The sequence below is a fragment of the Callospermophilus lateralis genome, chromosome 9, assembly GCF_048772815.1.
Source record: "Callospermophilus lateralis isolate mCalLat2 chromosome 9, mCalLat2.hap1, whole genome shotgun sequence".
NCBI classification, from domain to species: domain Eukaryota; kingdom Metazoa; phylum Chordata; class Mammalia; order Rodentia; family Sciuridae; genus Callospermophilus; species Callospermophilus lateralis.
In genome coordinates, this window is record NC_135313.1 from 37,722,111 (window position 1) to 37,736,578 (window position 14,468).

Consider the following 14,468-nt stretch of genomic DNA (forward strand, 5'->3'; position numbering starts at 1 on the left):
TCATAAGAAGGATCAGTGTGGAATAGCTAGCAAACAAGATTTTTTAAAAAAAGCAATACTTATTTTAACTTTACATAGTAAATAAATGTTGGGAATGCTGATTTATTTTTGAATCCAAACACTAGAGAAATAATTCAATAAAATTTACTGACGTGATGAAATAGTATATTGCTATGACGGCAACAGATGTCTTGGCTTTTGTGATATTTTTAATTTCAGATAAGCGATTTCTTTTACCTTGTACAATCAAACATTCTGGTAGACACCAGGTATAATTATACCTCAGGTTACATGCAACATAACAATTTGATTTGCAAGATCAAGTGTTTGGATTTTGATCAGAAAACCAAAGAATAATAGTTAAAAATGGCAGAGCACAAAATAATATGCATATATTAATTGGAACAATATGAAAATGTATTTCTTATGATGGGTAATTATATAGTTTAATTTGCTGTTAAGTTTTCCATTTGTAATAATACTAAAAAGATTTTTTTAGTATTCTTATTATGACACTAAGCCTTAATTATGCCATGGTGATTTTTTTAATAGGGTCAAGAATTTGCTCCAAAAAGTGTGGCAATAATTGGTCATTCTATGGGTGGACTTGTTGCAAGAGCATTACTTACTCTGAAAAATTTTAAACAAGATCTGATAAATCTTCTCATTACACAAGCCACACCTCATGTTGCTCCTGTTATGCCATTAGATCGTTTCATTACAGGTGAGTACTATTACATAAACACTAACTGAGGTTCCCATAGTTGTTTATGATTAAGTAAACATATCTCTGTAGCTGTTTTCCTTAGGGCATGCTATAGATTTATCTAGGTATTAAGCAGCTCAATTGCAAATCAGCATCTTCCTTTCTGACCATCTCTAATGTCTTTCAGCTTAGGCTTATAGTGGAAATACTGTCAGTTTTCCCTTTTCATATTATCTTAACAGGTTTAACATGTGTTTTATAATCCCTAGATACTAGACTTTAGTTTAGATATTCTTGAAAACAATTCCTGTCTCTTAAGATATGTGTTAACTTCTATGCTTTAACTATTCCAGTACTTCATCCAAAATAAGCTTATGTTTAATTAAAGCAGTAACAATGTTTAGTTTTTAATAGATAGGTATGCTAAGACCTTATATAGTAAAGTAGAATTGCTAATATTTATTGAACTCATATTTTTGGATATTGTGTTAAGAACTTTACCTGATGTATTATAACAGTTAATTTACTCTGTAGTCCTCCAAGTTAAATACCATTATTCTCCATCCTCCAAGTTAAGTACCATTATTCTCCAAGTTAAATACCATTATTATCCATGTTTGTTAATGGATAAAAAAAAGGCTAAGATAAAGTTTTTACTCAAAATTATGTGTCTAGAATGTACTAGAGCGAATATTTGACCCTGCAGAACTTAATTCTGGGCCTTTGCTCCTAATTTTGCATGGTATACTGTCTCTTGAGGTACATTATTATAACATAAGAAATAAAACTATGGGTAATGTTATGTTGCAGAAAATTTTGAATGAACTATGGGAGTCTTTGATATCTAAATTAAATAGTGATAATAAAAGTTACAGAATAAGAATTAAATGCCTATCTGAAATTTTTGTTAAGACTTAACTGCTTGTAGGAATATCATATGCATAAAAGAAAATCTTTAGAAGGAATTCTTTTTCCTGGCTAATAAATTTATACAATTTATTACCTATCAAAATTTTTCATTACATTAATTTTGATAAAATTTTTGTTTATAGTTAAATGAGAAATATCCCCAAAGTCATTTTCTAAAGTATTCATCTTAATATCATAATATTGTCAAGGAATAACTTGTTAGCTGAAAGAATCTGGTATAATAATTCTTATTCTGAAGTTCTATTTTCTGCATTACATTTAATATCTTACCTGTAGAAATTTTTAATAACAAAAATATTAGTATTAAAAATATTTATTATTTATTATAAGTTAGTTTATAACTTATAACAGTTATAAAATAATCACAGGTTTTAAAAAATACCAAAGGCTAAAAGTCAATTTGCTTGTCACCACAGTTAAAAATCCTATTATTGTATTTTGCATGGGGTATGAAGATGAGCCATGTAGGTTAAATTAGAATGACTCAACACAAACATTTCAAAGTATCATTTGAAGAATGAATTTTATTTGGAGTTAGGTTTTAATATTCTGAAGGATGGCAAAGGTCTATCTGTAAAAGGGTCAGTTGAAAGTGATTTTTAGGGTAAGATGCCTTTCCTGTAAATAGTAAGCCTCTTTTCATTCTGTCTTTTTTTTATTGCATTAAGTCAATTAGAATAAAAAGAAAACAAAGGACCTACTTCAAGGGTTCATGGATTTTAAGTTTTTAAGAGAATTCCATATGAGTTTCAGAAGTAGATTTCCTGTTTATACTCTGGGGAAATGCTATCTTTAAATAAGGAAGGAGGTTCTGCACTGGGTTGTGTATTTTAGAGGGCCTTGCTCTGGCCTTGCCCTTCTTCACAGGGTAAGAAAGTTGCAGTCTAAGTAGACTGCCTTTTAGCTCATTCTTTTACTTTTAGATCATGATTTAAGTAGCCACACCTCCAGACTTTCTTGCCAATGTGCCTTAAGCCCACTTCCAGGACCCGTGTGGGCCTTTTTACCCAGTAAAAGCCAGCCTTGTTCTCCTGAGGGCAGTTATATGCAATACTAAGCTTGGGATGTGGCCAAGCTATAACTTTGAAGGCACAGGTTGGATGTGTACACGAGGACATTGTAATGCAAGATGGAATTGCATTGGGAAGACTGAAAAAAGATAGCACAGCAACCTGCTCTCTTGTGCTGCCACAGTCCAGTGTCCACTCCTCAAATGCCTAAAAATTCTTAATTTGATCCTGACCTTCTAGGTTATTTCAATAATATATTTGTTGAGGTAGGAACACAAAATATATTTAATAGTTTGTTAGCTAGATTGTTAAAATATTTAGATATATGTGTTGCCCATTGGTACTCTTGTCCCCAGGTGTTTCAGATGTTGGGACTGAGTTGGCTCCAGTGGTAGTCTGAGTAAATAATGCTGGGGTCTTTAATGAGCTTACTGTACCAAATGTTTGAAGCCCTGGGTAGGATGAAAAGCCAGAGTAAAAATGCATTAAGTTTTGATGATAAGAAATGAAAATTCCTCTGCCATGGTCTCTGTTTAGTAATTTTTAACTCTAAAATTGTCTTACCAGCCATAGACAAAGTGAAAAATTGTCTGCAGATTCTGACCTTTGAATTTCTTATTATGCTTAAAGGGTAGAATCCTAACACTGTGATTTTCCACTGCAGCATAATCCTAAGATTAATGGCTATGGTATTGTTGTGATAGATTATAGTCTAAGAACTTAAATAGTACAATATAGTGGTTGACCACAGGAAAGTTGCTAAGACCTTGTAAACAGGGACAGTGTCTTGATAAGGAGGAGCTATTGCTCTTTTAAAAGCCTTATATTACTGGTAATTGACATACAAAAACTGTACATATTTAATGTGTGCAACTTAATGGGTTTGAACATATGATGAAACTGACACTACAAATGTTTACAACTATTTAGCAGAGTAAGCTTTCATCTTTGGAAGAAGTTTAGGGTTTTCTTTCTTTGTTGGACTTTGTGAGAAAGCTTCATCCTTGTGGAAGACCACATGTTTGCTTATGGATGGATAAGACTGATACTTTGGGTATCTTTTTCTTTATTGAGGAGGATTAGTAACTCAGTATTTATACTGTGACTTAATGGGGTAGCAGGAATGCAAAGAGATACCGATTTTTCTCAAAATAGAGAAATGTGAATAATACATTGTTTACAAACCAGATCTCTTAAGAAAAAATTAAGGTAAGTATTAGTATTAGAGCTATAATTGAAAATAATAACTGTTAACTTTTCTCAATCTGTCTTCTTTATTCTCTACCAGATTTTTATATGACTGTAAACAACTATTGGATTCTAAATGCTCGACATATAAACTTGACCACACTTTCTGTAGCTGGAGGATTCCGGGATTACCAAGTTCGTTCAGGACTGACTTTTCTACCAAAATTAAGCCATCATACCAGTGCCTTATCTGTTGTGGTAATTATTTTTTTAAGAGTCTACTGAAATAGTGATATAATGGACACAATGAAACATGAAAAGACAAATAAAATGTAGGAAATGGCTGCCAAGTTGGTGGTGTAGGCTTGCTGCATGTATGTGCATATGCATATAAGAGAGAGAGAATGTGAATAAATGAACATGAGTGTGTTGAGAGGGCAGAGTCATGAATGCTTATAGCCATGGAAAGTAAAAAGGATCTTAAGACACTTTGTGAAAATGACTCTTATTTATGAGGAACAATTGTTTCTTGTCCCAAATACAACATTGGTTAGAATTGTAACTTTAAGAAAGTTTGGACTAAAGTCAAAGGAGTCTAGTTATATCTGATTCTTATATTATGTACAATATTAGAGAAATGGAAGACAAACCACATACTCTTGAATGCTAACCTTAATGAAGGTTTACTAATAGTTGAAGTATAAATTGAACCCTGATTAATTTTCTAGTTATCCTTCTCTGCTAGAACATCAAGTATTTGGTTATTAACTGATATAGATAACCTATGTGAAGTGAGCTGACATTTTCTTTTACAATTTCTTTCTTGGATATTTAACCTTGAAGTCTTCAGTTAAGATCTTAACTTCATAACTCCATATATACATCATCTTTAAATATAATGTAATTCTGAAAATAAAATCCTTACATTATAGTCTGCCTGTTCCTTTTGCTTTGAGGATATTATTTATAGAAAGTCACTGTTTCATAGTTGTTCCCCTTCATAGATATTCTTGTTTATCTCATCTACTCGTCACACCTTAGATTGCTGTTCATTTATCAAATAGGTATTTACTGAATGCTTGCAATACACATGGCAAAAATTTTTACACTATTCTATTACCAATCATTTTGTTATAATCGGAGGAATCGGGAAGTAGAGGAAACAGCTTTGATATTGAATTGGTAATCTGAAACTTCATTATTGATGGCATGAATGTTTTCGTTTGGTATTGAATATATTGAGCAGTTATTTGTAGGAAGTCTTTAAGAAACCAAATGTCAACTCTTTCTACTTTACTAAGCATACATAATTTAGTCATATAAAAGTTGGCATAACCTATTTCCCAGTATTGACCTGTAGTATGATGCTATATTGATATCACATCCTGAGACTTACTCTTTTAAGGAACTTTGGTCATTTGATAACATTGCATTTGAGACCTCTTGTATTTCTATATCTTTGATAAAAAATATTTTGCTTACAAAATTTTCCCCAAATTGGCTGTTGGATAACCTGAGTTTGATTTTATTGTTTTTAGCCCCCAGATAGTCTATATACATATATCTACATATATATTGACTTTTAAAAACCAAAAGTAACAATTTTTGAATGATTATCTCAAGACCAATTAAATGACATTTATGTTCATAGGGACTAGAAAAATCATTGAAGATTGAGACCATAATTGGCTAATGCTATAATGTATCCATGTAATAATAATAATAAAAGTTTACATTTTACTTGTGTAACTGCCCTAGGAGGAGAGTATTTAGGTTAGTTGATTGTTTTACCTATTAAAGGACACAGGCTGGCAACAGGCACCCCATCTTTTACTTATAAGATTGTTCTAGTCATCATGGTTCAACTTGTAGGAAGGAGACAAGAACATAGGGGAGAGCATAAGACCTAGCAATAGCACACATCACTTCTGCTTACATACCGTTAGAAAAAATATAGTTAACACTTGAAAGCAAGAGAGGCCAAGAGATGTAGTCATGCTAGTCGTACAAGGAAAAAAAAAGTGGATTTTGACGTACATCTAGCTGTTTCACTACAGCAGTCATGTGTTACCTTTGTGTTACCTTTCCTTTTTCAACTCTAAGGAAGTAAACCAGTTTTATATTCTTGATAATGGTAAATGTCTATTGGGAACTGTTACTCTACTGAGCATCTAATATAATCATAAAACCATAGTCAATTCTTGTTGTCTAATATTTTAATAAGTTTTCAGCAGGAATTCCTAAATATATCAATGCTTATAAATTCAACAAGTAAGCTATAGATTCTTCTCACTTCAGAATCTGGAATCCCAAAGTACATTATTTACAAATGTGACAGTGACTCCTTACAAGTTATACATACCTGTCTTTTTTTAGTTCATTTATTAAAGAGGCATTTTAGGCCTCTGTAAATTTTCTTGCATCTATATTGTTAGTCTCCTGTTTTCATGTTGTTTTGACAGATGACAGCTCATTCTGTCTTTGATAGTGCAGAGAGAAATGCTGTAAAAAATAAAATCATAGTTATTTAATGAGCCCTTATTGTTTGTATTGTCTGTTATTCACAGAGAGGTCAATACCTGTTGAAAGGCTCTTTAGTTCTGGAGGGGTGCTATATACATTTGTTTTAGTCAGCTTTATCACTGCTGTGACTAAAAGACCTGACCAGAACAATTGTAGAGGAGGAAAAGTTTATTTGAGGGTTCACAGTCTTAGTCCATAAACAACCAGTTCTATTCCATTCCTCAGGGCTTGTGTGAGGCTGAACATCATGGAGGAAGAGTGTGGTGGAGGGAAGCAGCTCACATGATGATCAGAAAGCAGAGAGATCTCCACTTGCCAGATACAAAATATATACCCCAAAGTCATACCCACAATGCCCATCTCCTCTAGCCACACCCTACCTGCCTTCAGTTAATCCCCAGTAGGGAATTAATTCACTGATTGGTTTAAGGCTCTCATAACCCAATCATTTCTCCTCTTAACCTTCTTACGTTGTCTCACACATGAGCAGGCTAAATGCTATAATTCGAGACACCTCACATCCAAATCATAACAACATTGTTAAGGAGTCCTTCTTTCTAAGCATCATTTATGTTGTTTAGGAGCCTTTTCTTTTTATATCTCTAACCAGTACTATACAACTATACTTTCTAATCCATATAGGTTTTGTTTTGTTTTTCCTAAAATAAGTAAGCCTGGACCCCACTTACAAAAATCTGATTTGGTTATTTTAGAATTGTGATCAGGCATATTTAATTTTTAAAAACTATTTTAAAGCATTTATTTCTCAGGCACCCTCCTAATTAAGGAGTCATGATTTTGAATCTTAGTTGAGTTAAAACTAAAATTACTGAAATATCTTTTGTAATCTATTTCATAAACTGATTTATTAAAGAGTCTTAAACTCAGCTTCTTATTAAAAGTAATTAAAAAGTTAGATGTTAAATTTCAGTACAGAATCTATGGATGCTTTAATAATTTTTAAAATTAATTAATTAATTTGTTCTAATTTGTTATACGTGACAGAATGCATTTCAGCTCATAGTACACAAATGGAGTACAATTTTTCATTTCTCTGGTTGTACACAAAGTAGAGTCACATCATTTGTTCTTCATACATGTACCTAGGGTAAGATGTCCATCTCATTCCACCATCTTTCCCGCCCCTTTGACCCCTCCCTCCCCTTTCCCCTATCTAAAGCTCCTCCATTCTTCCCATGCTATTCCCCCACCCCCATTATGGATCAGAATTCACTTACCAGTGGAAACATTTGGCCTTTAGTTTTGGGGGATTGGCTTACTTCACTTAGCATGATATTCTCCAACTCTATCCATTTACTTGCAAATGCTATGATTTCATTCTCTTTTAATGCTGAGTAATGTTTCATTGTGTATATATACCACAGTTTCTTTAAATGGATGCTTTAATAATTTTTAAAGGTAATTTAAGCTTGACTAACCAGTAATGACATTCAGAGTTACATTATTTTATACAAGAAATATCTTCATATTATTTGGATCACCTTTTATAAGATGTATCTTTAAAAGAATATAATATGATGAAACTAATACTGTGTTTCTAAATATTAGTTTATAAGAATGTCAGACCTTTCAGAGAATAACAAATGTGGTTTTCTTAAGTTTGATTTTTTCCCCCTTTCTTTTTAGAGTTCAGCAGTGCCTAAGACCTGGGTCTCAACAGACCACCTCTCCATTGTGTGGTAAGTTAATATAACATTTTGGTGATTTGTCATGATCCTCTTTTCTCATCAATGCATTAATTAGTTTTATCCGTAAATAAATAAGTCTGTGGAAGAAAGATTAACTTAGGGATTTAAAATTCGAAACTTGGCTCTTGTCTCAGTTTGACCATGGTTCCCTTTAGAGTCTATAATATTATCTCCTAAAGAATCAGTATCCTTAGTTTCAAAGGAAGCTAAGCATCAGATACTAAAATTTTTGAGTTTATCATAGTTTGGCAAAATCAAATCTATCCTGGCAGGACATGGGAAACCAAGTAGAAATTAGATTTACTCTTGATGTAAGAGAAAAAAAAAGAGATTATATATGGATCAAAAAAGGGGCAGATTCTAGTGTCTCTTTATGTTTTGGGTTAAAGTTTCTCTTAAGTGTCTTCTGGCTGGGTAATCAGTAGTGTCTACAGAACCACACAGTGCACACATATATAAGAATAGGGCAGACATGATATATCTGTAGCTAGGAGTTAAGGTAGGTGAGGATATTAAGTGAAGACAGAGGACTCTGATAGTTCTGTCAAACATTACGGAAGATTTAGTTTGCTTTATTTTTATAGGTTTCAACCTTAAGATATATGCTTAACAAGAATGATTTGTTAAATAACTTTTTAGTTTGCAGCGTTAAAGGAAACTGAAAATCTTTCATTAAATAATAGAATGCATATTTGTATCAAGAAGTGTATATTTTAAGGAAGTTTCATTCATAACACTTTATTCTTTAGGTGTAAACAATTGCAGTTGACTACAATTCGAGCCTTCTTTGATCTTATTGATGCCGATACTAAACAAGTACGTATTTTTAAACTAATTCTTATTTCAGCAAAATGAAAGCTTTTGTTACAGCAATGATTTAATGCAATTTTTTACATTGATGAAAATAGAAGCCTGTACCTTGCATCAATTTTAATAAGGACCAAATGGGAATATCTTTTTTTTCCTTTTTCTTTTTTTTTTTTTTTGATCATACTTTGACCACTGTTTTTTAAAGCCCCCTCTACACATAATATTTGTTTATTTAGCAATACTGGGAATTGAACCCAGAGGTTCTTTACCATTGAGCTACTTTAAATTCTATTTTGAATTTAGGGTCTGAGTTGCTGAGGTTGCCCTTAAACTTATAATTCTCCTGCCTCAGCCACCCAAGTCACTGGATTACAGGTGTTCATCACTTTGCTAGGTTAATAATAATAATACCAGGCTACTACTACTACTAATAATAATAATCCTTTGATCACTGTTAATAACTCAAAATGCAATAAAAATAAAAAAGTAAAAGAATACTTTAAACTTTCCCCCAGTTTACCCCTTCACTGTTTAAAAGTCTGATATATATCTCTTTTGTTTTTTAAATACTTATTAAAGCTATTTTATAATATTTTTTCTTAGTATTGTAAACATCATTATTTATCTTATTAGATATTTTGGACCATGTATTTAAACAGTGTCTGCTTCAATTGGGTTTTTCACTGCTGTGACTAAAAGACCCAATCAAAACAATTGTAGAGGAAGAAGTTTATTTGAGGAGTCACAGTTTCAGAGGTCTTAATTCATAGACATCAGGTTCTATTCCTTGGGGCTTGAGGTGAAGTACAACTTGATGGCGGAAAATTGTGGTGGAGGGAAACAGCTCACCTGATGATCAGGAAGCAGAGAGAGAGTTCACTCTCCAAATGGAAAATATATACCCCAAAAGGCATGCCCCACAGGGACCTTCCTCCCCCAACCATGCCTACCTTCAGTTGCCACTCAGTTAATTCCATCAGGGGATTAATTCACTGATTGGGTTAAGGTTCTCATAACCCAATCATTTCTCCTCTAAACCTTCTTGCATTGTCTCACCATGAGTTTTTTGAGGACACCTAATATCAAAACCATACCGTGTCTTTGAAGGGGACACCTAAATTCAAAATATACAGTGACTTTAGCTTTCTGATAAGATTAAAATATGTTCATTTAGTGAATAAACCAAGCTCACAAGAACTTAAAATGTGTGTTTGTATAAGTTGAGCCTGTTCTATAATGAGATTTCACAATTATAGATTAACCTCTTCAAATAGGTGATTTTTTTTCAGGTTGTTCAATTAGAAGAACATCTGGAAATCATAGTGCCCTTTACAGAACATCACTTTACTCTTTCTTCTCTTTCTTGTCTGCTAGCAGATAAATAAATAGTGGCAGACACCAAGATTTTAGCAAAATTTCTTTTTTGTGAGTTGGAAACAGATTGCCATTATTCCTCTTAAATAGCCTTTACCTCAGGTCATCTTGCAGTATCTCACTGTTGCATGGAAACATATTTTGAGAACTGTGGCTCTTGACTTCTCCTTTTGGACAGAAAATTTTACTATTTTTAGGCTATCTTATTCAAAGCATACAGTCCAGATATTTTTAGAGTCTCTTTCCTAAAGTCTTCAAGTCTTGGTGGCTTCTCTCAGTAGGTTTCTAGGTAAAACTTTCCTTTATCACTGTGTCTTAGAACTTTTCTCCTGTGGTAAACTTTCTTGAGAGATAGGGAAAAGTGTCTGTATTTTTTTCTAAACTCTTCAGAAGGCTAAATAACCACAATTAGAATCACAGATACTTAGTTTTCTCTTAAAGATCCAAGTGTTTATGTTTTACCAAATTTTAAGCCAGAAAATTTCATATTAGTGTATAATATTAATGGATATACTGTATTTATTGAAGTAAGTAAACTTCATGGAGTTGACACTGTGACTTGATCCTGGAACACAAACATTTTATGGTTTGTTGACATTGTTTTAATTGTGAGGCTTAACCAGCAGAAGTTTTAAGCCTCCTTGACAGAGTTCAACTAGATACAATAATTGGATCAATTAAAATTGCGAAACTAGTTTGTATTCAAACTGACACATGGTAGGAAAAAACCTTATGCCAATCAATGAAAATCAGCAGTACTTCAGACAGATATATTTTTAAATAAAATTTTATAATTTATTTTAATAAACAAAACCATGTTTCCAGTAACTCCTAAGATGAAAAAAAAAAACTCTTAACACTATGTAAAGTAGTTTCCAAGGAAAACATTGATAATTTGTGTTTTCTCTATTGCCCAATGGATTCTTTGTTGTGGGATTGGGGCTGGTCTGAATTTGGAAACATGTTAAGGGCTTAGAACAGTGCCTGACTCAGAAATGTTGGCCTTTATTATTATTACTTGAAATAATATTTGGTATTTAATATTATTACTTGAAACAGTGTTTCATTGAACTATCATGGTATGATGGAATGTGTTAATGTTTATTCTAGATTACTCAAAATTCCAAGAAGAAATTGTCAGTTTTGAATCACCACTTTATAAGACATCCTGCAAAACATTTTGAGGAAAATCCATCAATAATTTCTGATTTAACAGGTTGGTGGTAACAACATATTTTAAGTAGAAATTTTCATTATTGTTATTTTTAAATTTGTTGTTGGCCCAAAAAGTATTTGAAACTAATACATCAGATGTTATCCTAATATTTATTAATTTTCTTTTGGTGATGCTAACGAGTTTCTTGATTTGGAAGGGAGAAAGTAGAAAATCAAGTAGTAAGGTACTGATAAAAATATGTGCTGAAAATAGCATGAAAAATACAAGGTGTTTTAAAAATAAGAGCTGTGTTATTTTTGATATCTCTTAGTTTCTCAATATCATTTATTCTTCAGTCTTTCTTTGGATTACCAGCATATTTTTTTGCTGATAAATTTTGCTTTTCAGTTTAGTAATACCTGTAATAGTTTATTTAATTAAATGTCATATTTTGGAAATGAAATATTTATTTACTTCTGTTGATAATTTCTCAGAGTTAAAGATGCCTGGTAGATTTATAATACTTTACATGCTAGTTGGTGGTAAGCATAATGAGAACATGTTTTTCGATTTTATTTTTTAAAATAGCCAATGTTCAGGAAAACATTTTTTTGTTATGATTATTTTACCAGGATTCAAAAAAATATTTTATATAAAAAGGCAAGTAAATTAATTTCCTTCTCTTTAAGGGACATCCATGTGGGTTCCAGTAAAAGTGTCCAGATGGACCTATGTGGCTTACAATGTAAGTATGTCATTAATGGATGTTTTTCAGGAATATTTTAGCATTTATCTCTAAAAGTTAAAAGATGCTTTACAAAATGATAAACACATACTGACATACTGTTTCCCCACAATTTAATAATAATTCCTTAATAATAAATATTTGGTCAGTGTTCAATTTTTCATTTTTATCTTAAATTTATCTTTTTTTTTTTCTTTTTCCATTTGTTAGTTTGAATCTGGCTCCAAATAAAGCCTACATATTGTTACTGGTTCTTATGTCTCTTGTTTTTCTTTAATACTTCCTGCACCTTTATTTTTTCCTTGAAATTTATTTGTTGACAAAAGTTGGTCATTTTTTTGGGGAAGGTACCAGGGATTATACTTAGGGGCCCTCGTCCACTGAGCCACATCCCCAGCCCTATTTTGTATTTTACTTAGAGACAGGGTCTCACTGAGTTGCTTAGCACCTCACTTTTGCTGAGGCTGGCTTTGGACTCTCTCATTCTGTCTCAGCCTCTCAAACTGCTAGGATTACAGGTGTCTGCCACCCTACCCTGCTAAAGTTGGTCATTTTTGTGATTGAGTTTCATAGTTGATTTTGCTGATTGTATTCCTGTGGTCATTCAGTATGTTCCGTTCTCTCTTAACCTGTGATTTTGTAATTGGGTCTAGATGTGTGAAAGATTCAGGTTTTTCTGTCTTTTTTTTTTTTTTTTTTTTGTCATTGAACCCAGAATTGAACCCATGGGCACTTTACCACTGAGCTACATCCCCAGTCCTTTTTATTGTTATTTTTTTTTATTTTGAGAAGGTCTCACTAAGTTGCTGCAGCTGGCCTTGAACTTGGGATACTCCTGCCTCAGTCTCCCACCATGGCCAATGCTACCATGCCCAGCTTACTTTTTGTTTTTTACTTTTGCTAAACTTCTCTCTTTGTGATATTAGTAGTTATTAATAAGGAAGGTCTGGAGTCATTAATTTATTTAGGAGGATGCAGAAATGATTATATTCTAATTTTATTGTTTATTCTTCATTTATTAACTGGATTACTATATTTAAAAATTCCCCTCATCTACTAGATTGTCAAAAGTGGAACAAATAATAAAGGAGTATTTTAGTCAGCTTTTTCACTTCTGTAACTAAAAGACCTGATAAGAACAATTTTAGAGAAGGAAAGGAAATTTGGGGGCTCATGGCTTCAGAAATCTCAGTCTATAGAAGGCCAGCCCCATTCCTCAGGGCTCCAGTGAGGCAGAAATCATGACAGAAGAATGGAGCGGAGGGAAGTGGCTCACTTGATTGTCAGGAAGGAGAGAGAGAGAGAGAGAGAGAGAGAGAGAGAGAGAGAGAGAGAGAGAGAGAAGGAAGAGGAGGAGGAGGAGGAGAAGGAGAAGGAGAGAGAGAGAGAGAGAGAGAGAGATAGATATTTCACTTGCCAGAGGCAAAATATATACCTCATAGCCACACCCCCAATGACCCATCTCCTCCAGCCATACCCTACCCACCTTCAGGTACCACTGAGTTAATCCCATTGAGGGATTAATTTACTGATTGGGTAAGAGTCTTAAACCCAGTCATTTTTCCTGTAAATCTTCTTAAATTGTCTCACACATGAGCTTTTCAGGAATGCCTCACATCCAAACCATAACAAGGAGAATGATAATTTCATTGATCTTTGGTTCTTACTTTTATATTTTATTTACTGGTTATCAGAATAGTAATTGGCTCATTATTGACCTCTTCCAGTGATCATTAGAAGTTCTTCCCCAGTGTTATTAAGAAATCATGAACTTGAATGTATTTGTGGTTCAATTCTTTGATAGTAAAATTGTTTTGTTTGACCAGTGCAAGCCATTTCAAGTTTTGGCTCCATAGTCTTTTTGGTATAGCTCTTTGTCTTTAATAGTTTCCTCACTGTCCAGTAGGACAAGACATTTCAGCTTATTTTTTTATATCTCCTGCACCAGAACTTGAATCAGCTATTTATTTAAGGAACTATTTGTACTTTGGGAAATGGTATCTCAAAGCCATAATCTAGTATTAGAGATTCCTGGTTACTGGGTTGGTGTTTCTAGACCATTTCTGAAGCCAAACTAAGAAATTTATTTGTTATAATTTAGAAGCCCAAAATTCACAAGTAATAGGCATTCATAATGATACTTCCAGGACAAAAATTCAGGGCCACTGAGTTTATACCTAATCTTTATCTTGCCTTCTTATTTTCTTCCATTCACTTCTAGAATATTGGTTCTTAACAACACCAAGAATAATAGAATGAGAAAATTATACATATGATTTATCTTAAGTTTTTGATGATAAAATTATCCTCTCATAGC

General features: G+C 32.8%; 1 protein-coding gene across 1 annotated transcript in view; it reads left to right on the top strand.

Annotated features, from left to right (window-relative positions):
• Nucleotides 1–14,468, top strand: part of Pgap1 (post-GPI attachment to proteins inositol deacylase 1) — a 67,899-nt gene that overhangs the window by 18,331 nt on the left and 35,100 nt on the right. Inside the window, exons 4-9 of the mRNA XM_076866160.2 lie at nucleotides 553–724; nucleotides 3,935–4,092; nucleotides 8,005–8,057; nucleotides 8,816–8,882; nucleotides 11,361–11,466; nucleotides 12,096–12,151. Of these exons, the coding sequence (XP_076722275.1) occupies nucleotides 553–724; nucleotides 3,935–4,092; nucleotides 8,005–8,057; nucleotides 8,816–8,882; nucleotides 11,361–11,466; nucleotides 12,096–12,151 (612 nt within the window). The remainder of the gene's footprint in view (nucleotides 1–552; nucleotides 725–3,934; nucleotides 4,093–8,004; nucleotides 8,058–8,815; nucleotides 8,883–11,360; nucleotides 11,467–12,095; nucleotides 12,152–14,468) is intronic.